This window comes from Lissotriton helveticus, chromosome 1_1 (assembly GCF_964261635.1).
Source record: "Lissotriton helveticus chromosome 1_1, aLisHel1.1, whole genome shotgun sequence".
Lineage (NCBI taxonomy): Eukaryota > Metazoa > Chordata > Amphibia > Caudata > Salamandridae > Lissotriton > Lissotriton helveticus.
This window is the reverse complement of record NC_136057.1, coordinates 1,944,037,704-1,944,061,908: the sequence shown is the minus strand read 5'-3', so window position 1 is coordinate 1,944,061,908 and position 24,205 is coordinate 1,944,037,704. Positions and strand designations below refer to the sequence as shown.

Below are 24,205 nucleotides of genomic sequence, written 5' to 3'. Positions count from 1 at the left end.
TTACCTGTGCCAGGCTTGCTTGGTTCTAGAAAATAAAATAACTAAAAGAATATTTTTATACAAAAACAATTGGTCTGAAGTTCAGTCTTTGAGTGTGTGAATTCATTTGCTGACTGAGTGTGTACAACAAATGCTTAACACTGTCCTCTGATACTGCCTTACTTCTCGACCACACTACCACAAATAGAGAGTAAGGTTCAATCTAACTTTACCTCTGCCTACCTTTGGGGTTCCACTGGACTCTGTGCACACTATACCTCACTTTGGTATAGTATATAGAGAGGGTAAATATGAGAGGTACCCCTTAACTGAACATCAAGGGAAATAGGGTTGTCTAACCAGTGAACTAGAAATATTCCCCTGAGTGAGAATGATTAAAAGAGGCCAACAAGGGGTCAAGGAAAAACAATACCACAATACAAATATATATACGAAGAATTCTTACAATTTATCGAAACATACAAATGTTAAAAGGAGAGTGGTCCCAAAGATTGGAGTCCACTCAGCAAAATTAAAACAATATTAAAACAATAAAAAGGGGTCTCAATTTCGGCCAGCAAGATTGAATCACAAAGACAGAAAAAACAGTAAGACATAAAATTTTTGCAATACTTATTGTATATTCGGACTCTATTGTATACACCTAAGCTATATGTACTGTGATACAATATATCAGCGAAGATGTCGAGATCCTGAATTATACTGTGTGTAGCGTCGACGCGTTTCGGTGGTTTTCCAAATTATTGTCCACCTTTATCAAGACACCTTTTGATTTCTGTCGTGGTGTAGGGGTCTATATAATTGCCCTAAAGGAGTGAACATACTGTAAGGTTTGGTGAGTGCATAATCATAAACATTTATCATGCATAATACAATTAAATGCTTTACTTTTAACTACTGTTGCAGAGCTATACATATGGATGATAAACTGTTGTAGTAGCTTCTATATGACCAGGTTTGCTACTCTCGATGGAACATTCTGAGCTGAAACATTTTAAGCTAAGAGAACAGGGTGCATACAATTTGAAAACTTTAAAAAAAAATAAAAAAAAATTGCTCTTGCCGTATTTTGATCCGTAGATCTACCATCCTAATACATGCATGCATACATTTGCAAAAATCTACTTGGTTCACAATTCCTTACAGAGTGGCTATTCACACTTTTTGACCATCTGCTTTATTCTCAGATTCTTCTAGGGAATGGCCTGGTATTAAATTGTTTGTAGTTTCTTTAGACAGTTGTCTATAAGGGGGGGCTGTTTTACCTGGCCACTAAGCTAAAGAAATCTCTACCTCGATCTAGTTTGTTAGAGAGGTGGGAAGGAAGGTTTGTCACGGTTTTTGACAGATGAAGGTATATATCAGATTGACGAGTCTGAAATACTCAGGTCTATTATCTCAATTATATATAACCAAAAAGGGGGCAATTACCTTGAAGTCCGTGTGTTTACGTAGTATTTCTATATTATTTAATTTTTGAAAGCCAATTCTATTGAGTTGTTTCTTTGGCTCATATGTCCAATTTCATCCTCCTGTAAATCACAAATATGTGATAAGTTTTACACTGATATAAGTAGTGATTTTTAATCTCGTTTTTGTAAAAAGTTTTGTAGGTATTGTAGACAAAGGCTGGACATACCTGTAGGTAAAATGCCTAGGCATATGGTAAGTTCAGAGTTGTTATGCCAAAAAACTGTATTGCTGGTCGTCTTTACATAGTTAAAATCCAGAGGCGCCTAAGTCTTGGCCTTTGCAGGATTAGATTCCGTTTCTCTAGATAAAGTGTATAAAGATCAAATGTGGGTAAGTTGGAGACAATGTTATTAGGGAATTGCTAGTCTGAGTGTCCATCAAATTGCATGCGCTTACCTAATGTTCCGCTAAGAACTGCTCGCTTCTCTGGGTATATTCAATGTTAAAATTATGGAACCAGAGGCATTAACATCATGTCCTCGTGTTATAGGGTTCTAAGAATCAGAGAGGGAGAGAAAAGGGGTCCGACGGTTAAAAAGTACCCTGTTTGGTTCAATCCCCGTTATAATCTATCATCCTATCCTAATGCTGGCGCTTACCTGTTGTTTTGCGATGGACTGCCTGCTTCTCTGGTTCTGCGGGAAATGCCCGGTGACAGAGAGCGCCGTCTTTTAATACTCCATCTCGCGTTTGATTCGTTCAAAAATTACCCAATCGGGTTGATCCTAGTCTAAGCCTCTAGATTAGCATACTAGGGCTTGAGTTGATGTGTCCCTATTGGTGAGTTTCTTTATGGTGTTATCCCATTGGCTTAGGACAAACTGTCAAGGAACTGGGTCATGTGACAGAGGGGTGGGTCATGTCTCGGAAAGAGAATGTGTATGTGGAGGTCCTAAAGGCCACCTGTTTCCTTCTCTGGTTGTTTTGTTCTCGCAGATGTTTCTGCATTCGCCGCGGATATGTTGACAGACTATGTGAGACTTACTTTATCTGTGTATGTTTGTGAAGTTATGGCCATACCGTTATACGTTTCTAGTTTGGAACCTATATAAGGGAGCTGGGGTCTAGAGATGGCGTAAGCCCGTACGTAATCTAGCTATGGAAATTCTACAGGGCGAGTGTCATAGTCTTAATCAGCTATCTTATAAAACTTTTAAATGGAATGAAATGAGTTTAGAATTTGATAATTCGTAAGAGGAAAGTAGCTCAGGTGATAGTATGGTGACTCTTGTGTTCTTATGGTATATTTCATGTTTACTTGGGGATGGACGCTGGTACGTAGCATATTGGTATTTGATGGATGCTGAGAGCAGGTGACCAGGAATAAGATTCATGTAGGTGCTATTTTAGAGAGGGAATATCTCTAGATATATATATATATATATATATATATATATATATATATATATATATATATATATATATATATATAAGGTGATTAACATGTAGAGTTATAGGGGCAGGGTGGCAATTATGGGCTTATTAACTCAGGCGATCTAGATACATTTTGTCCAATCCTCCCTGGTGTTTAAACCTTTGAGGATGGTATTCAAGAAACAGAAATACCACTGTTCCCTGGTTTTTCTCAATTTATCAGTGTCTCCGCCTCGTCTGATAGTTCTTATCTTCTCTAGAACGAACCAGCGTAGATCATCACAAGTGTGATTCTCCTGTTTGAAGTGTTCTGTTAAGGGCGCACTGCTTTTGTTAGTGCGAATGGCAGATTTATGCTCTAGGACTCTGAGTCTAAGTTCCCTACTGGTTTCCCCCACGTAGCCAAGGTTGCAGGGGCAGATCAGTAGGTACACCAAATTTTGGCTCCTGCAGTTGTTGAATGTCCTAGGGGTTAGGGTTTTGCCATTAAATTCCAGACTGCTGCCTGTAATGCAGTGCTGGCATATCGAACAGGTCCCACATTTGTGGTTGCCTGAGGCTATTGGCCCTGTCAAAGTTCGTTGGGTTTCAATTGGTGGTTTGTATGTGTGAACAAGGCTATTGCGTTTTGATTACTCAGGTGTGAGAACTGGGTTACAAAGACTATCTTGTCTGGATCATTTTTCTTGTGTATTTTATTTTGATCGAGGAGACTGTCTCGGTCGTAAAATCTTGCCCGTTTGAGAGAGTTTTTTATTAATTTATGGGGATAGCCTCTTTCCTTGAGTTTTTTTGTTGTGTTCTCGGAGTGTCTATAGAAATCTTCGAGGTTCGAGCAGTTGCGTCTCAATCTAAGGAATTCTCCAAAGGGCACATTGTCCCTTTGTGCTTTGGGGTGATTGCTCGAGTAGTGGAGGAGTGAGTTCTTGTCTGTTGGCTTGGTGAAAAGCTCCACTTTCAAGAAACCCTCCTCTTCTTTAATAGCTATATCCAGAAATTCTACCCTGGAGTTGCTTTGGTGGCCTGTGAATCTGAGGTTGGGGTCTCCGAGTTTGAGCCATTCTAGAAAGCTAGCAAGCTCCTCACTTAACATAAATTGTAAGAATTCTTCATAGTATATAGAGAGCCAGCTTCCTACAGCATCTCCAACAGCAGGATGTATAGTACTTCTATGAGCCACATTATGCCTCTCCTACAGAGAGACGTTTAGTACTTTTAAATACGAGTGCTGTTTCTCCCTCTTGCCTAATAATCACCTTTTTTCTCCACAGTTGCTCAGCACTCGGGACAGCCTCATTCCTCAGGAGTTTCACATTGTAAAGAACAAAGGAGTTATGGGATTGGAGTATTATGAAGAGTGAGTGCCCTTATTATCGCACACATTCTCAGTATTAGCATCTGTCCCTTATTCATGTATTGACCCTTTAGAGCCTCCTGTCACAGTCTATAGTTTTTCCTTTTCACTCTTGCAGCCTGTAAGTCATCTACTATCACATCATTTGTTGTCTTTATCCCTCCCTTTCAACATTTGTAGTCTCCAACCGTCAACTCACTCACTCACTTTTTTTATGATTCATTCTTCATGTACTATGTGGTATCTTTACCTTTTCCCTATTGTGATCTCCATTTTCTCGGACCATACTTATCCTCTTCTTCTTTAATTTTTCCAGATATTCTCCCCTTGCATCTTTTGTGATCTCCTTCTCCCCCTTGTGCCGTTTGTGGGCTTCCTTGTGATATTCATGATCATTGCACCATTCATGATACCCTTCCCTTGTACCCTTTTACTTTTTGTGATCCCATCGCTTGCACCCTTTATTTTCTCCTTCACGTACATCCTTTGTGATTTTCTTTCATGTACCCTTTGCAATCTCCTTCCCTTGTATCCTTCATGTTCTCCATCACTTGCAGCTTTGTGATTTCCTTCCTTTTATCTCTTGTGATCTAATTTCCTTGTACACTTCTTGGCCTCTTTCCCTGGTGCCCTTGTTCCCTTCATCTCTTACTCTTGTATCTTTGTGCCATTTTTATTGCACCCCACTCATTATATTCGCTACCCAAATCTTTTTTGATAAGGGGCATCTCTAGAAATCATGGGCAGGGCATTTAGGGCTACACATGAAGCTAAATGAACATCAAACACTATGGCCCTGCCCAAAATACTTACCAGAGTTTGTATTTGTAAGTATATATGCACTTAGAATTTAAGAGCCACTACATTGTGTAATCGTTCTAATAAAGTAACTACAGATCACTCCTCACATTGCTGCAAGTGAGTCAACAAGAGGTAATATATTCAAAAAGTATATACTGTCATCATATGTTGTGGAACTCATCAATTTATGAATGCATATGTACACGAGGAGCTTTTTTATAGCCACCATACGTATTTGAGGTGCCCTGTATGTCAAGTTGCCACTGTGCGATTAGCCTGGGCATTAAAATTGATTTGGCCTTCTTCCCGGGTTTGGGGCAGGTTCCTAGTTTATCAGGCCACCAGCTGCTATTCCAGCTAGATGGTCCTGTACCAAAGAACAGCACCTCGTTTTCCCCCCTATTAAGTTTTAGAAAGTTTCAGCCCATCCAGTCTCCCACTGCCGGCATACATAGCGAGAAATTGTCTGCTGTGGAGCATGACTTCTGGGGGATTGACCCAATAATCTGTGTATCGTCAGCATATGACAGTTAACTAACTTTAGACAAACGTTTTATTATATTTTATCCTAAGAATGAAGTTTGCACTCAGAGCAACGGCAAATAATGTACCCAGCTATTGTACAATGTCTGGTTTATTTTCATACAAGGAATCAACGTTTTAATCATGCTTTTTTCTATTATGAATTTTTCAGTATTATGTTTTTACTATGCTAACATCGTTACGATTTTAATTAACTAAACAATAAAAATAATTCATTCATATGACACTACCTTTAGACCAAATGCCTGAATTATGGAATCGGGGGGGCATATAAAGATTAAAGAGCGTGGGGCTCAACGAGGAGCCCTGTGGCACTCCACGTGGCAGGGAAAAAAAACTCTGAGTAAAAGTGCTGTAACTTCACCCTTTGTGAAGGATCCATAAGGAAGGAGGGCCTGGGCTTGATGAGTGATGCCCAGATCTTGGAGACGTTCCATCAGCAGCTAAGGCGAGATGGTATCAAATGCTGCTGATAGATCAAGGATTATCAGTGCCACACCTTGTCCTTCATCCACTAGACGCCTAATGCAGTCTGTGGCTGAGATCAGTGCAGTTTCTGTTCCATGATGTTACCTGACTTCGAACTGAGAGTTGTCCAGACATCCCTGCTGTTCTGCAACTTCGATCAGATGGATATAAAGATGTTTCTCGAGGATCTTTGCCAGGTAGGGAAACCGAGAAATCGGATGATAGTTTTTAGAGTCCATTCGTCCAAGTTAGATTTCTTTAGAAGGAGCCTAATAATTGCCTCCTTCCATCTCTGGGGGTAAGATCCGGAGTTGATCACTTAGTTCAATAAATTGGAATGAGAATGGGCTATGGTACTAGCTGCCAGGTGAAGAACGGCTGGCAGGCTTCAAGGGGTGACCCTGATTTCATGTTGAGAAGGTGAGATGGGAAGACAGACCGTACTTTGGTCTCTTGGTGTGTTTGAACAGCAGTCCCTTGAGATGTCAATTGAGGCCTTCTGGTTGGGGTTGGCTGCATGGATATGTTAGGAGTTGCTTCAAATCCTTTGTAGATATCTACAGTCTTGGATTGGAAGAAATTTGCTAACTGTTTGCAAAATAGTTATGAGCCCTCAGGCTCTCCAGTGACCGAAGGGGAAGTGGGGGGTTGGGTGGCAATTTGTTGCACTACCCTAAAGAGTTCTCTGACAGATGTGACTTTTCAATTTTTTGAGTGCAGTATTTAGATTTTTCCTCAGTCAAAGCTAGTTTATATTACTTAATATGATTTCTATATATGATTTTTTCTTGCTCTTACTGGTTTCACGCTTATGTCGGCGATATGCCTGCTTGAGCGTCCTGAGTTTGTTATTGTACCAGGGAGCTGATGGAGAGAGTCTTTTTAGCGTGACTACACTAAGGGGGGCTATATTGTTGGCTGCCATCTCCATCCACTCTGCAAATGCCTCTGCTTCCTTATCTATGTCCCCTGAGATTTCAATGGGTATGCTTATACGAATTGTTGGTGTGTAAGATATGTTTGGTTTTGAAGTAATACACATGTAATCCTGCCGTGCTTGGGGCAAATGTGCTTCCCATGGAAGTCCCAAATGACTGTAGGTACACTGTGCCCTCATATTCAAAATAGTTTATTTTAAGTGCTAGGCATGCACTTTCAAGGATGAATGCCTTTGGAGTTTTGTATTGCCGTTCCCCTTGTTCCAGAGATTCCTGGATGACTATAAGTGTATCCTCCTGTAGTAGGCTTGTATAAAGACTCTGCACATGACAGCTTAGTAGCCTGCTCTTTTCTGTGTCGTAGTCGATGTCCCTTAGTAGACATAGCAAGTCCTTTGTGTTCTTCAGGTGGATAGAAGTGTTCTGTACCAATGGGCTCCGGTATGAGTGACAAAAGAGGGATAGAGGTTCCAGAAGGGAACCAATTCCTGACACTAGTGGGCGCCTTGGAGTGGGCATTCTGTTTTTGTATTAGTTGTTTAAAGGAACTGTGCCTCTTTTTGACCGGTTTGCTTTCGCTGTCTCAATAAGGTTCTTTATTTCAGATCAAAGTAGTTGTGTCGGGTCTGAGGAAAGAATTCTGTATTTTTTTCTATCTCCCAGGAGACAGACATTTGATGTTATAGTCCTGTTTGTCCTGAACTACAACTCCATCCCCTTTGTCTGCAGGTTTTATGATAATTCTTTTCTCCATTCTCAAATCTTTTAATGCCATGGTATCTTCCTTACTCATATTGTGGAAGTCGTCCTTGTCTTCTTGTAGTGTCTCAGTCTCATTGAACACTGCTTGTTCAAATGTTCATACCTCAATGGGAATCGTGGTAGTGTGGTGACAGGATGTAGAGTTTATCTTCATACCTGTGTCCCCTCTGTTCATGTTGCTTAAAAAAAAAAGTCACTTAGCTTCAGTTTCCTAAAGAACTTTGCCAATTGGCAATGTAGTCAGAACTTGTCAAGGTGGGCTTGTGGGTACATCCCCTGTCCTTTGTTAAGGATTCTTCGTTGTATTTCTGTCAATGTTAGATTAGACAGTTTAGTTACATGTTGGGCCTCTGTTCATTCCCTGAGGGGTCTCCCTCAACATGCTCCTGGTGTGTACTCCTCCTGTCTGGTCCTACCAGTGTATTTGGTTGTCTTTTCTTCTCTTTGCTCTTTCCCTCGATCCTTAATAAAAATGGAAACCTTTGGTTCGGGACGAAACTTGGTGGGGGCCTTGTGGGGATGGTTTGCCCCAACCAAAGAATTGGTGTGGTTGGGCGGGTGTGTTATATTGTCACTGAATCCCCATTGGGTTGTTATAGGGATTAAAGCTCTGCCATGGTTGCACCCAATGTCTGTTTCTAGTCTTACCCCCCTGTCTTCCTCTGTTTTCCTCTCCACTAGAACAACTATCTGTTTCTGATGATTTTCCATCAAACGAGTTTGTGTGAGTGGTGTTATTCTGGTTGTCAGTGTTTGTATAGTCTGGTGCCTAGTAAGGGTATATTTTTACATAGGGGATTTTTTTTTAATCCTTATGAAACTCGTGGATTTTGGATTGCATTAGATGATCCTTATATTCTGGCATTTCTTTATTTATTTCATCCCGTTTCTTCTTGTATGAAGTTACGGTCACTTTAGGATGGTTTTCAGAGAGTCGTTTTGCTGGTTTCATAATGAGGATTAACCAGTCCCTGGTGCAATGCCTCGCTTTTTGAGCCCTATCCCTCCTGAAAGAGATCCAGGATGCGTTGGTCACTAGTAGTGGGGCGGAGTTTGGCCTCAGATACTCTGTCATTATTACTCTGTGATGGATAGTTCTTATTCTGTTTCTCTTTTGTTAAGTCAGTGAGTCCCAGACTTTACTTTTTGTTATTTTTTTTTTTAAACCATTTTTTATTGTTTTTGCAGCAAAGAGAACAAACAACAAGCATGTCAGTAGTAAGCAACACTCCCACATCCCCCCTTCCTTACCCTCCCCACCCCCCTCATGAGTCAGGACCCAAAGACCAACATCCAATTGTTCTGCCATTACAATCTTCCGAGTCCACTGCAGTAGTATCTCCCGGCCCCGTAGGTCCATCCCTCCCCTGGCAATCATACATTCAAGCGTTTGCCACCCCTCAGAGTCCTCCATCCAGCCCATGATAGTGTCGCCATTTGCCCCATACTCTGCGGAATTTCTTTGGGCAACCTCTCGCTTTGTACGTGACCCTTTCGGCCGCCATGTAAAGGTCCATACCCCTCCTCCATTCCTCTAGCTGTGGTATGTCTGGTGCCCCCCCATTTCCTGGCTATGTCCCTCTTGGCCACTACCAGGGCTAGTCCCAGAAAAATCAGCAGTGGGCGCGCCAAGTCTACGTCATTAGTCATCCCCAGGAGTATTAGCTTCAGGTCTGATGGAATGTCCGCCTCTAACACCTCTCCCAGTTCGGCTAGGACCTCCCTCCAGTACTTTTGAATGCGTGGGCAAGACCAGATGGTGTGCAAGAAGTCCCCTCTATCTTGGCCGCAGCGCAGACAGCATGGGTTGAGTATTCTCCCCAGTTTATGTAGCCTCACGCTATCGAAATAGGACCTATGAAGGATCTTAAACTGAATCAGACGGTGGCGTGATTTAATCGCTACCTCCCTATGATGCATCAGTACCACTCTCCAATCCACGTCATGCATGTCCCCCACTTCCCGTTCCCATGTGGCCCTGAGGCCTTCTAATTTGTTTGGTCTATTATTCATGATAGTTTTATATGTCAGGGATACTGCCTTCCTGGGGATCTTTTCCTGTAGAAGGCGGCCTTCCAAAGGAGCGAATTCGGGGAGTGCCTCCGTCAATGCCCCTTCTGCCCTCCACGCATGCCTCAATTGCATATATTTAAAAAACTGGGAGCGGTGGAGCCCATATTCCTTTTGCAACGATGGAAAGGATTGCAGCGCCCCCTTTTTAGGTCTCGCCTAGACGAAAGCTTGCTGTCTGTCTAGTGCGAGACAACTTATGTTGTCACTTTTGGGGGAATGACAGCAGACTGCCACGCGCTTTTTCTGCCAGAGATTTGACCTCGTGGGCGCGCACGCCCAGCCCGGCGCCGTGCACGTCCCCTGCCACAGATTCCCTGAACACACACATGCACACGCAGGCAGGAAGGCACACACACACACACGCGCGCACCCCCCCTACTTCCCCCCACGTCCCCTGCCACAGATTCCCTGAACACACACATGCACACGCAGGCAGGAAGGCACACACACACACACGCGCGCACCCCCCCTACTTCCCCCCACTCACCAGCACCCCCCGCCGCACACACACAGGAGCGCACCTACACACACGCACGCACACACACAGAGGAGACCCCCCCCGCCGCCGCCACCGCAACCGCATACATACAAGCGCCCCCGGCCGCCGCCACCGCCGCATACATACAAGCGCCCCCCCCAAAACCCCATTTACCGCCATTCTAAACTCTTGCAGCCTCCGCGGGGCTCTCCCTCGGGCATGGGAGCCCCGCGTCACCAGCACTGCTTCTCTCCGTGGGCGCGTGCGCGGGCTTCCGAAGACGGAAGTCCCGCCCCATGGAAGGTTTCGGTTTCGCTGTCGGAGCTGGTTTTGCTGGGAGGAGGGGAAGGAGCCAGGTGCTGGTCCCGCGTCGGCACACTTGTTGCTGCTGCTGTAGTCTGGCAGGATGGCGGGCTGCTGCCTTTCGACGGAGGAGAAGGAGCAGCACAGGATCAACAAGGAGATCGAGCGGCGGATCAAAAAGGACAAGCAGAACGCTCGCCGCGAGCTCAAGCTGCTGCTGCTTGGTAAGTGGCCGCGGGCTTGCAGCTAAGTCTCACTACAGTCTTAACATGGCCGCGCCACTCCTAAGGCAGGCTATACTGGAAACGCGGCTTTATGGTACCCTGTTGGCCTTGTTTTTGTTTTGTTGCTGGCTTGTTTCAGAAGGCCTCGTCCCCCGCACCCCCTGGCCTGCCATTCTCCGGCACCTGCGCACACCTGGCTGCACTGATGACGCCCTCCCCACGCTTTCTGCCATCCGATCGTGCCCACCCCTGTGCAACCCCCGCCCCACCACTCCTGGCGCCAGATGCCTTCAAGGGTGCGGGGCGTGCACCAGTAGCACTGCGGGACAGGGCACACCGGCCGCTTCTGGATGTATAGTCAACCACGCCTCCCCACCCACCACTGCAGCCTCAGCTCCAACGTGCATCGCTAGGCACGGCAACAAAAACAAGAAGCAACACCACTCCGTTCCTCGCGCAGGAAACGCACTCCACACAAACCCCATTCCATACGCGGCACAATTGGAGCAACGTGCCACCCCTCTACCAAAGCTCCCCAGCACCCCGGTACACGCCACATTTACCCCTCCTTCACGCCAAACTTCCAGAGGTCCTGCACCGACCCCTCGCTCGGGACTTGGGTCTCAGGTCTCTGTGCTGCTCGTCCTGTGTGGCCAGCAAGTACATATGTGTAGGCAGTTTCCTCTCGGGGGATGAAAAACACCCTCAAGAGCAGCTGCCCTTGCTCCCTGCCCCCGTCCTCCGTGCCCGAATCACCACAGAAAGGGCTCGGGCAGGACCGTGGCCCATGTGGGGGAGAGCTCACCGATGCAAAACACAGATTCCCGCTAGTAGTGCAGTGCTCGCCGACTGAAACGCTGGATGGTTGCTTATCAGGTTCATGGTTTACCCTTTGGCACTATAACTTGGCTCATAATCCGCAATTGCTGTGCATAATGTTCGATCGATTGCCAGCCGCAAAGTGCATCATGCACAAATACATGGCAGGGGTTCTACTGCTTTAAAGACCGACATCGTGTTTTTTTTCCTTCTAGTGTCTTCGGTGCCCCTGCTTTCACTACCGTGGCGTGTCCTCCCCTCCCATCAGCTGTTTTAAAAAACACTTGAGAAGAACTTTTTGGGATGTATGCGGTTTCTGTATATACTGACCCAAGTTCTGTCATGTTACCCAATCTGGTAGTAAGTGGATTTATTTTAGAAGCTGTAGACATTCATTTAAATTTTCAGAATGTTTAGTTGTTTGGCATGTGTTTTTTCCGTCTGGCCTGTGTCACTTCCAACCTTTTAAATAACAAACACATCTTGCTTCCTTCTTTTCTAAGCACACTGCAGGCTTATCTTGTTTTGTTGTTGGATGTTTTATGTAGCGCGTACTCGACCGGAAGGTTAAAATCGGAGCGCTTTACATCAGCACCAGCTGCATTGCTGAGGGACACATTTGTTATTAGGCACAGGGAAAATAAGTAAATTGCCCAGAATTACAGAATGTTTGAACTGCTGCCAAGACTTGAACCCAGTAATTATCTTCAAAGTCGCCACTCTAGCCCCTAAATCCTGTAACTCACAGATATTCATTGCCCCTCCCACCCCCGTTACAGCCCTGAGGCTGACTTCTCTCAAAAACAGTATCATAGTCGTGAAAGCGTGACATCCGGTTTGAATTCGCCCTTTTGCAACAATATCTCCCTGCAATGGAGAGTGGGGAGGCAGGGACAGGCGAGCAGCTGAAGATCACAGCCCTCACTGCCCATCATCAACCACATGTCATAACTCTTAGCGATAAGGGCAGGGGGGCTCTTGGTACGATTCTCGCAGATTTGTTTAAGAGTGCCACGGCCTAGCACATCCGCACCGTATGAGTCATTTAAGTCAGCTCATGACGTTGAGGGCAGGCAGCAGCAGCACCAGGCCCAGGCCTAATTAGTTATTAAAAGGCAGGCAGAGCAGTGTCCCAGCCGCCCGGCTCACCACGAGTAACGGGAGCAAGTAATTAAGTAGTAGCAGGCACGCGTAGCTATGCCATGCCCATTTACAAACCAAGCTGCTTTTTTTGTCGGGGAGCGTGGTGGCGTGATGGTCATCACCGTGGTGGTAGCTCCGGCTCCACAAGATTTGAAGATGATAATGCGCTGCCTGCCCAGTCTAGTAGACCCCGCCGGACCATACACTTATACACAGGATGCAGCTCAAAATCTGTAGATTACTTTTGACTAAACGAGTGTTATCAGAGAGAACAATATTCAGCAAACAAATTGGCAGCGGGACTAAAGGTTGCATACATCTAGTGATAACTACTTCTTGACTGCCTCATACTTTCTTAAAGAAAGAGCCTTCCAGAACGCGTTCAGCCCAGTCTTTCGCCACTGCTCATATAACAATGATGATTCATGGTTAGGACCTTGTACAGCCAATCCATAGTTCCATGCCCAGGATTGCGCACTGAAGCAGGTGTCTATGCCCCAAACGAATGATAAATAAATAAACACATAAACCAGCCTGCGGCGCAGTTGAAGGAGTGTGATGGTTAGTAGTCATGTTGTTACTATCATTGGCAGCATGGCAGGGGTAATGTGTGTTGCAACCAGCAGTGGCATTATTACGAGAGCCCGGCACTTATTATTTTACAAATTAAGCACTGCTGAGCCGTGCCCCTCTGCGACCTTCTTTACCTATTAAAGAAAGACGAGTGCTGTCGCTAGGAGCTTAGGAGGTATTAACTCGAGCTCACTAATAGACTAACTTGGACGATGTTGAGAAAACAGTCCTCCGCATTCGCACTCATCTGATACCCAGTTTTACTGTTTTCTCTGCTGATAATGAACCTCGATGGAGCACAGTGATGTTTTGGTGAGCATGCATGAAGATCATGTCATTTACAATACCAAAAACTCAAACTATCCTAATACGAGACCTATTGCATTGCAAATGCTTGTTAGTCATGTCTCCTAGAGCAGAGATGCCTATGGCGTCCCATCCCTGAAACCCTCTCAACTTGCTAAGTTCCTTCAGCCAGGTGCAGTTCCACAGCAGGGTTTGCTCCGTTGGTTTGTGTTCCCACTGAATTGCCTTTGTCGCCCTTTTCCATGCTCCCAGGGTGATTTTAGTAGCCGGCAGCAGTCTGGCCTGCCCCCTTCCTCCATATATGTAGTATATACATGTGTGAGTGCCCATAGTGTGTCTTTCCAGTGCATAGGTGGGGTGTGTGGTGGGTGCATGTATCCATTCATTAATGGGCGCCAGGTGTTCCGCCCATTAGTAGGCCTCCAAGTCAGGCAGTGAAATCCCACCATCATATTGGTGTCTCTGTAGGGTCGATAGTGCTACTCTAGGTTGCTTACCCAGCCATAGATAGGACCTCAGTTCCGCATGAATGTCGCGAAAGACCTTACACTTCATGGGGAAGTATTCATTCTGGAATGCATATAAGAATCTTGGGAGGGAGATCATTTTGAACATAGCTGCCCATCCAAGAATCGTCAAGAGGAGCCATTGCCATCTGCTCGCGTCTTCTGGAAAATTGTGTATGACGCGGCTAATGTTACGTTCGTATGAAAGATTACCGTCGGTCGTGACAAATATCCCCAGGTACATAAATCCCTCTCTAGTTGTTTGTAGTCTCTCAGGCAGCGTGGGCCACTCCTCCCCTCCCCGCGGATCATATAGCGTTGACTTGTGCCAATTAATCTGGTACCCTGACTTGGTTCCGTAGCGGTCTAATTCAGCAAACGGTATAGTAGTTTCCGGTTGCGTAATGTAAAGCAGGACATCGTCCGCTTATAGGGTCAATTTTTCGTCGGTTTCATCTGCTGGCCCTATCCGGAACCCAGTAATCCCTACGTTCTGTCTAACCGCGCAAGCCATTACCTCAATGGAGAGGGCAAACAGCAGGGGAGATAGGGGGCATCCCTGCCTGGTGCCCCGTTATATCGGAAAGGCCCCCGATAGTGTCCCGTTAACCCTGACTCTAGCACTAGGGCTGGTATATAGTAGACTAATTTTATGTCTGTACTTGGGTCCAAAGCCCAGGCGCTCGAGCACTCCCTCTAGAAAAGGCCAGTGGACAGCATCAAACGTTTTCTCTGCGTCTAGGGATAAGAACCAATGAGGCTCGGTCCTTCCCCCCACCTCCCTGAGCCAGTTGTGAGTCTGACGCAAATTATATCTAGTTGCCCTTTCCGGGCTGAATCCCATTTGGTCAAGATGGACCAACCCTGCTACGACCCGTCGCATGCGGAGAGCCAGAATTGTTGCATACAGTTTCTACATTTAGGAGGGAGGTGGGGCGGTAGGACGAGCAATCATCTGCTGGCTTTCCCTGCTTATGGATCGGGACGATTGTGGCCTGTCTGAGGTCGAGAGGGAACTGTGCCTCCTCTTCAGCATCTAGGAAGAGACCCAGCAGGTGGCGGGTCAAGAGAGCCGCCGTTTTTTTTAAAAATTCCGCCGGGAAGCCATTTGGGCCCGGGGCCTTCCCCGGTCGCAGCTTGGTCAGTGCCACCCTAATTTTCTCCTCCGGTATATCTGCCTCTAGGTCTTTTTGGTCAGCCTCCTCAAGTTCCGGGAGGTTGATATTTGCAATGTAATGCAGTGCATCGTCTTTCGAGCCTAGGTCTCGTGCTTCATAGAAGGCCTTATAGAACTCAGCAAATGTGTCCGCTATCCTGGCGTCTGTGCTGCCCAGTCACCCTGACCATCTTTCACCTTTTCCACCCATCGGTCGTCCCTCTCCTTCCTGCTTGGCCATGCCAGGAGCCTCCCGGATTTGTCTCCCACATCGTAGAGGCGGTGCAGAGTAGCCAACGCCTGCGTCTTTGCCTCCCCTGTCACTATTTGCTTATACTGTGTTTGCAGATTGGACAGACGCCGAAGTGTCCCTGGGTCCCTGGTATGCAGGTGTTCACTTTTAACCATCAGAATTTGCGTTTCTAGTCCTGGACCTCAGTCTGGACTTTCTTCCTATCCTCGGCCAGTCTACACTGAGCCCTATCTCGGAGTACCACTTTAAGTGCCTCCCAAAGAACTTCTCGCAAGTCCACCGTGCCAATATTTTCTGCCAGGTACACCTTTACGTCCACTCTTAGGCACCTCAGGATTTCTGAGTTTTGCAAGTCCAATGCCAACAATCTGAATGTCTTGGGAAGAGCAGCATATACGGAAGATGGAGTTCTCGCAGCTTGGCCTTCACCGGGTCGAACGAGCGCCTTTGTTTTTGCACCTCTTGACTGTAGTCCGGAAATATCATTATTTGTGTATTCTCAAGCCGTATTTCGTCCTTTTCGAGTCCTTCCCTGAAGCCCACAAAGCGTAGGTTGTTCCGCCGGGCCCTATTCTCAGCATCTTCCACCTTCCATTGCAGCTGGCGGTGGGACGCTTGTAGCTCCGCCTTGACCTTCTTGAGGGTAGAGAGGGAGTCCTCGGTTTCACCTACTCTGTTCTCCACCGTGGTCACCCTTTCGGTCAGATTGCGAAAGTCTTGTCAGAGCAACGTGACCTCCGAGCCTACTTCCCTAATTTTAACTTCAAGTGCTGCGCGGGTCGCCTGTATATCGTCTCTTGATGCTTGTATTGCTCCCAGTAGGCGCTCCGTGTCCGAGCGTGGGCCTGGGAGGGCCGTTCCCGCAGGGGTGTGGGTCGCGGCGTAGCGGTCCATTGTTTCTTGGCGTGGCGTTTTGGGAGCCGGGTCTTTCTTCCCCATCCTGACTGCCCCTGCCGGGTTTGCGTGTGTGACCACTCCTTGCGCTCACCTGGAGCGTCGGCCTATACGTATGTCCAGCTGCACGACCAGCGCTATGTCCGCAATCCCAAGGCGGGTCCTGTGGCGGCGGCCGCTAGTCGGGTGTTCCAGCATGTCCCAACAGAGTCTCTAGTCTGGTCGCCCTCGAATTTGGGGACAGTCCCTCTCTGGGTCCCGCAGTAGGCGGTCCGTGCGATGTAGGCCCTGGTGTCCCCATCCACTCTCCTCCTGCCCTTTAGGTTGATCTTCCAGTACCGTCAAGAGGGGCCTCCCGAGTTCGGAGGCCCGTTTCTCTTGTTCCCTGCTAGCGGCGCGTCCCCTGCCGTCCCCTGCCGAGGCCTTCCCACCTGCTGATATTTGGGGCTCCCCAAAGTTGCGTCCGCGGCCGGCCGGGGTCTTGGACGCTTACCCCTTCTCTAGCGGCTGCGTAGGTCGATGTTTTCAGGCCCAGTCCCTGGTCCCCAAGCGGCCCCAGCTCCACTTTATTGCTCCGCTGTGCAGTCTCAAGGAGTGGGCCTGTGGGCCCCACTCAGTCACCTCTGTGGAGCTGCCCGGGAGTCTGCCCGGGACAGGGATGCCGTGTCTATATTCCGGTTGCCGCCTGCACGTTTGCTCTGTATTGTACCCCCGGGGCACCCCGTCTGGTCACCTGTCTGCCGTCCCTCGATGTGGTGACCCCCCCTTCCGCAATCACTGCCTTGGTCCCCGTCAGTCTTTGTGTGATCGGGCCCAGCTGCTTACCGGTACCGCTTCTCTGGATCGCGTTGGGTGTCCGAGGCCGGCCGCACGCTCCAACTGTTCCCACGCCGTGTATGGCCCCCGGGGCGCAGCCCAGGACTCCGTCTTCGTTTGTGGTCCCGGGCGGCTATCTCGGCCCCTCCGCTGTGTCTCAAGGGCTCTGCCGCTCTATCACTGCTAGATGGTGTGGCCAGGCTCGCACCTCGGGATCCTCAGTAAGGTGTAGGCCAAGCCCGGAGCCACCTTCCCGATCTAGTTGCTCGCCGCCATCTTTGGCCCGCCGGCCGCACCACAGCCGGGTTCAGAGCTGCCGTACGCCCGAAGTTTCAGCCTAGGGGCACCGATGACGGTCTCTAGATGGTGCCTGGTCCTTCCGCCATCTAATGGTCGAGAAATCTGGACTTTTGTCTGTGAAATTCACGTCGGAATGTGGAAAAGTAAATTTTGCCATGTTTTGTGTCCCTACGCGTCCTCCATCATATGTTATGTGTGCATGATTAATATGCATATGTATTCCCCATGTTCGATTAAAGACGCAATTATATTTGTGTCCACCTCTAGTATGCCAATTTCCAGTTCTCGTGAATACTACGAATATCAGGCCTATGTAAAGCTACGTTGCCACGTTTCTCAGTGTGCACGTTATTTCATTGTAAAGTTCCCGTTTCTAGGCCTCAAAAGGGCCCGGACACCAGATTCAGCTCCTGTCTTCTGAGTCCTCGCTGAGGAGCGATACAGCCCCCACCTGTATCCTCGACCCTTCACTTACTTCCTGCCTTGCAGTGCCCGGTTCAGCCTGGCTCTGCCTCTGAGTCTGCCAAGAGTATGTTATGATTCTAGTTATCAGTCCAGCCCTCCTTCTCTGCATTCCTAAGCTACTGAATCGCATCAATAGTTTCCGTCATTGTCTAGCCTTTACGTCTCCATGTAAGAGAAATACTGCATTTAATGGTCATTTAATATTCTTCATCACGCACTACATGTAGAATAATGCATGCTCCAGTCTTAGAGTCCGTTAGCCTCTCCCCTCCTGACTCTTAGTTTATATCAACATGTTCTCTAAACATTAGATACTAGATATTGCTTAGGTACATGTCGCCCTGACTCTCCAGACTTCAGTCTCTGCTCTAGCACAGAGTTCGTAGCCCCCAGCTTCTCCTAGTAACACGTCATTGCCAGTTTGCGCGCACCATTAGGTCAGAGGTCCCGGCTCCTTAGGTAGCCCCCTCCATGTTTCCGCCCCATTCATGACATATTCTGTTACGTTTGCATCACATGTCTATGTATACGCCTCTGTTACACCTACTTTCACCCTTATCTTTCGCGACTGCTATTGACCACACCCACTGCTCCGCCTATCGTATGTATTGTAATGCAACTGTTTTAGTATATATGATCGTGTATTGTTATTAAATGTTAGCGCGCTCATCCCAGATCCAGCCCCGGCAGCTGCCGGGCCCTGCCATCCTATTCCTATGCAGGTTGTCCTGTTCCTGTCCTTTATGCTGTAATAAACCTGCAAACTCCTACTACCTCGAATCTTGACTCTTATTTATTGAGCTATCTGTTATTGCTAAGTCCAGACAAACCTAGATCCGGTATTATTTATTTATATACCACATAATGGCGCCCGAACAGGGACTTGCCCTTTCCCCACACGCCGGTGAAGCCACGCCGGCCCCCTGGCCCTCTGCAGCCGTGACGGAACCATACCGTGCACGTGCAGATATTTCTGCTTCAAGTATCCCTCAGGCCCACGGAGGAGACGGAGGTGGCGGTCCAGCATCCAGACGAGGCGGTGGAGGAACGCGGCGAGTCCCGACCAGAGCCCAAGCCGAGAGTCCAAGGTCCGAGGTATCCGGAGGCCCACCCGTAACAGAAGTCCGAAGTTCGTCCGTCCGGCGTCGAAGCAGTCCAGTCCAGTCCGAGGCTTTCCGTTCTTGCTGCCCGGTGAGTACCGTTGCTGGGGTAGTATCTAGACAGGGTCAATCTAAATTGTCTCTGGTCCGATGGGTCTGGGTACGCAGATCTGAAACGAAGTGTTCACCTAGGTGGATACGGGTCTTGATGCGTCCCTTTATGGGACCGGTATGTTCCGTGCTGTTTCAGCAGCGCATCCAGTAATTCTAGTCTGTTCCGTTCTCGAGAAATTCATGTGTTTCTGTTCTCAGTGTTCCAGGTAGTATTCTGTCCGAACTGTTGCTCCATAATGTTATTCAATGTATTTTCAATGTCGTGGTATGCCTGAATTGTTTTCTCAATTGTTATTGTTCCTCGTGTATTGTATTGTGTTCAGATTCAAGTTTGCAATGTCCCTCTTTTCGAGATTACGCCAGTTAAAAACTAGAAAGGGTCTGCTAGAAGAAGCAGTTCCCGTCCCGCCTAGGGACAGTCCAGGTCATTTTATGTATCAGAAGCATGGCATAAGCGCCATATTATATCTAGATTTATGGGTAGAGTATACCAAAGGTTTGGAAGAAAAGTATAGATGGCCCGTATCGGGTACATGGGATACCGAGTGCATCATGAGAGTAGAAGAAGCATTATGGAAAAAGAAAGCCAGACAGTCACAGAAAGATGCCATCGAGTTATGGCGCAAGGAATCTCATAAAAGAACCGAAAAAGAAATCAGAAAGTCAGAACTAAGTAGAGAATCCTTGGAACGAGCCCAAGAAAGGGAATTAATCGAGATTGGTGAACGAGTTAAAACCGAACAGTCAGACAGACAGAGGCATGCTCTTATTAAGGGTATGTATCCTCTTCTTGCCGAGGGCTTGCCAAAAGCGACCCCAGAGGCATCCAGTAATTTCCCGCCACCATTAGTTCCGACCAAGCTACGTCACAAACCGACCGCAGCTGATATTTTCATTTCGTCCTATTTGGACGACACAGTCCCAGAATACGCAAATCCTGTTCCTACTCCGCCAGTCCCTGTAAATCAGGCACTTCCCGCTCCTCCAGACACCGGAGTACCTGTTACGGTACCCCCGGTCCAGTCCGCCATACAAGTCCAGCCTGCATTTCCATTTCCCACTCTGCCAGGACGAAGAGCATCAGTAGACGACTCTAGTTTAGGGGCCGCAGGGGGAGGTCCTCCAGGAACCCCGCCGCCACACAAGCGTTTAACGTTAGTCGAATTACATGCACAAGCGTCACAGCGTACGCCCAGACATCAGTCTGTTGCAGAAATAAGAAAAGCCCTTACCGAATGTGGCTATGATCCAGTCCCAGGCGAGGATAATATGGTTTTATATTCATTACGCGTGAGAAAGGTGACCGAGTATCTAGTCACCCTACCAGATATGAAAGGAGATCTAGACAGAATATATCGTTTCATCCGTACAGGGGATGATCCAGAAAGTATTAGTGAAGTCATGTCTCAAAGGAAAGCTGAGATCCAGCTCATGCTATTAAAGTTCCTGATTAATTGTCTAATAAGAGAACAAGATTCCCCGACTAAAGATCAGGCCGAAATGAAAATCCTGACAAGGTGGAGTGATAATATAGCCGAGGGTAAGCATAAGAACATCAGTAGTATAGAGAGTATGTATAAGAAAATCCGTAAGGAAATAATAAGGTTACACGATCAACGTAAGGCAGCACAAGTAAGCGAGAAAGAAAATGACTCTTCTACAGAAGAGGTAGAGGACGAGAATCCCGCCAGAATAGCGTATGTAGGAAAATCTAGATTTCCAGATCGCCATTTGCGCCTAGAACACAAGTCAGTTTTACACCATCCAGCATCAGAACAAGGTTCTCTGGAACAAGTATTTCAAGCTACCGATCACATTCTGAAATCACGAATCGGTTATAGCGAGTTAAGTACCATGCATGAACAAGAACTAGTCCGATCAGCAGTCCGATGGATTACTGATTCTACCACTTTTCCAGACGAAATAGTGGCACAAATGTTCCTGAAACTGCCCCCAGCCGAGCAACGACTGGTGGGTATGTATATGATCCAGCACCTCATTACATTGTATGAGGGTCAACATTCTGATCCAGGTCCGTTACATGATGTCCTGAACGAGTTACTCCAGTATAAATGGAAAGGTTTAGGTACCGATTTGATTAGTGTCATTCTAGAACAGCGCCACAAATACAGAACGTTTTTGAACCCACATTTTGTTCATGTCTCACCCCCAGAAAGTAAACCCTTTTACATAGACAGACAGAATCCGTTACGAGAAGTGCATCCAGTTAGGACAACAGATGGTGAAATGCAACGAGTGTTTGTTTACACTCCTATCACAAAGATGGAACTCTTAGAGATGAAAAAATTAATTCCCTGTCATGATAAAGATCCAGCAGGGTTCCACCGAGAATTAAAAGACATGCTCCGTATGGGAGAATACACGTATCCAGATATCATTAAAATGTTAAAAGTCTTGTTGCCCGCAGGGGTATATGAGAAACTCAAAGAAAAAGAATGGGAGGTGGGAGAGAAAAAGATCGATTGGGCAGTTCTAGAAGCTGAAGATAAGGCACGAGTACCAGGTACCGGTCTTGGAGATAAATGTAAAGAATTACCAGAATTATTAATACAAGTTTTGCCCAGACTATTAGCAACTAAAAAGGAAGACTGGGATGCAATCTCAGCATGTAAACAGAAACAAGACGAAGACACTAGTGATTTTTACTCCAGATTTGAAAAATGTTTTATTATAAACAGTGGCCTCAAGACGAGTAGCGAGTCATACCCTCATCTTTTTGTTACTAAACTAGTCGAGAATTCAAGTCCACAAGTTAAGAATCGAGTTTTGAAAGTCGAAAGTACCTGGCAAGCTAATACCCCATCCCAGATGTTACAGATGCTTCAATATCACCAGAATAGAATCAGAGAAGAGCAAGATCACGAGAGAAAACGTATGAAAGACACGAAAATGAAAGTACTAGTTGCACAATCCGTTCCTCAAGACAGTCAGAAAAGGGGTCCGAATCAAGCCAGTCATCCTGCAGCTCCCGTTAAAGGAAACTGCAATTATTGTAAACAGCCAGGTCATTTTATAAACGAGTGTGCAGTTCTGAAACACAACATAGCTACCGGTAAGACTAAAGAAAGACCACGTCCGCCTAGACAAGAACAAGTTACACAGACTCCTCAACCACAGAATGCACCACAGTCAGTTACAGCACCGCAGCCTATCGCTGCAACACAGCATGTTACACAGCAGATGTACCAGTATGCACAGTCTGAGTATCCAGAGTATCAGCCATATTCATGAAACAGCCTAGAGAGGGAGGTAGGCTTGCCTCTCATCGAGATACCTGTAGATCAAGAAGGTCCCTATGTTCATAGTCAAGTATTAGGGAAAGACAGAAAGTTTCTGATTGATACAGGGGCAAGTAGGACCACTATAAGTCATGCCGAAGTTCCAGGGGCTCCGCTCTCAGGCTCTAGAAATGTTTCCCTTGGATTTTCAGGAAAACCTATTGTAAATGAAATATCAAAGCCAGTTACTCTAGAAGTAGGTCCATTGTCCCGCACTACTGATCTGCTACTTACTAAGTCATGTCCAGAAAATCTATTAGGCATTAAGACACTGAAAGAGTTAGGTGCAGTTATATGCTGTTCCCCAGAGGGAATACGATTGTTCCTACGCGACTTCAAGGGTCACTATGTATTACGAGATTTTGATCCAAGATTGTCTAATGTTCCGCAGCATCTATGGGCGCAAGGTCCAACTGATGTTGGTTTTATGCAAATCACACCCCATCGTGTGACTCTCAAGCCAGGTGTAGTGTTACCACGAATCAGGCAGTACAGATTGCCACCTGAGGCTGTAGCAGCCTTATCCAAAATTATTGACGAGCTCATCGCTCAAGGAGTAGTTGTAGAAACTGACTCCAATGTATGTAATTCTCCGATCATTCCAGTCATGAAACGTACTGATCCAAATGCACCTCCAGTATATCGATTAGTGATTGACCTTCGAGAGCTTAACAAATGTATTATTCCCCAGTACCCAGTTGTCCCAGATATCTCTTCCCTATTGACAGCCATTGATTCTGAAGCCTCATTTTTTTCAGTCATAGACCTCAAGAACGCGTTCTTCAGTGTTCCCATTCATCCAGACAGCCAGTTTCTTTTCGGATTTTGTTTAAATGGAAGGAGCTATATGTTCACACGAGCTCCTCAAGGTTTCACAGAAAGTCCTAGTATTTATAGTCAAGCACTCAAGAGACAACTAGACAACATTCACATGCCAACTGACACTGCCCTGCTCCAGTATGTCGATGATCTACTGATCACAGCCCGTTCTGAACGTGCTTGCGAGCGAGCATCCCTTACAGTCTTGTATTTCCTAGCCGAGATGGGGCACAAGGTGTCCCCTTCGAAGCTTCAATTCTGTGTCCAGCAAGTGATCTATTTAGGCCACTTACTGTCCAAGAGGGGTAGGCAGTTGACACCAGACCGTATCCAGTTAATAGCGAGTCTTCCTCAGCCCAAGACCCAGAAGGAGGTACGTGCTTTTATTGGCCTTACTTCTTACTGCAGACAATGGATTCCTCAGTATGCATTTCTAGCTAAACCACTGATACAGTTAACGACACAGGAGGCAGCCGTATCGACTGTTCTCCCTTGGACATCTGAACATACACTTAGTTTTAATGAGTTAAAGCAAGCTTTATGTCAAGCTCCAGTTCTAGCCACACCGAACTACAGTAAGCCTTTTATACTTTTCGTCACTGAACGTGAAGGTACAGCATTATCTGTTCTCACACAAGATCAAGCAGGACAATACAAGCCCTGTGCTTATTTTTCGAGCACATTAGATCCTGTAGCCCAGGCTCTGCCTGCGTGCCTCAAGTCAGTTGCAGCCACAGCACTAGCTATCAGACAAAGTGATTCCATAGTATTAGGACACTCCCTGACAGTACAAGTTCCACACTCCGTGGAGGTTCTTTTGAACCGAACACAAACTCAGCACTTGACTATTG

The 24,205-nt window shown here is 46.7% G+C and overlaps 1 protein-coding gene across 1 annotated transcript in view; it reads left to right on the top strand.

Moving 5' to 3' along the window:
• AXDND1 (axonemal dynein light chain domain containing 1) overlaps positions 1 to 24,205 on the top strand; it is a 532,992-nt gene that overhangs the window by 86,817 nt on the left and 421,970 nt on the right. The window contains exon 6 of the mRNA XM_078643748.1: positions 4,119 to 4,204. Within this exon, the coding sequence (XP_078499874.1) occupies positions 4,119 to 4,204 (86 nt within the window). The remainder of the gene's footprint in view (positions 1 to 4,118; positions 4,205 to 24,205) is intronic.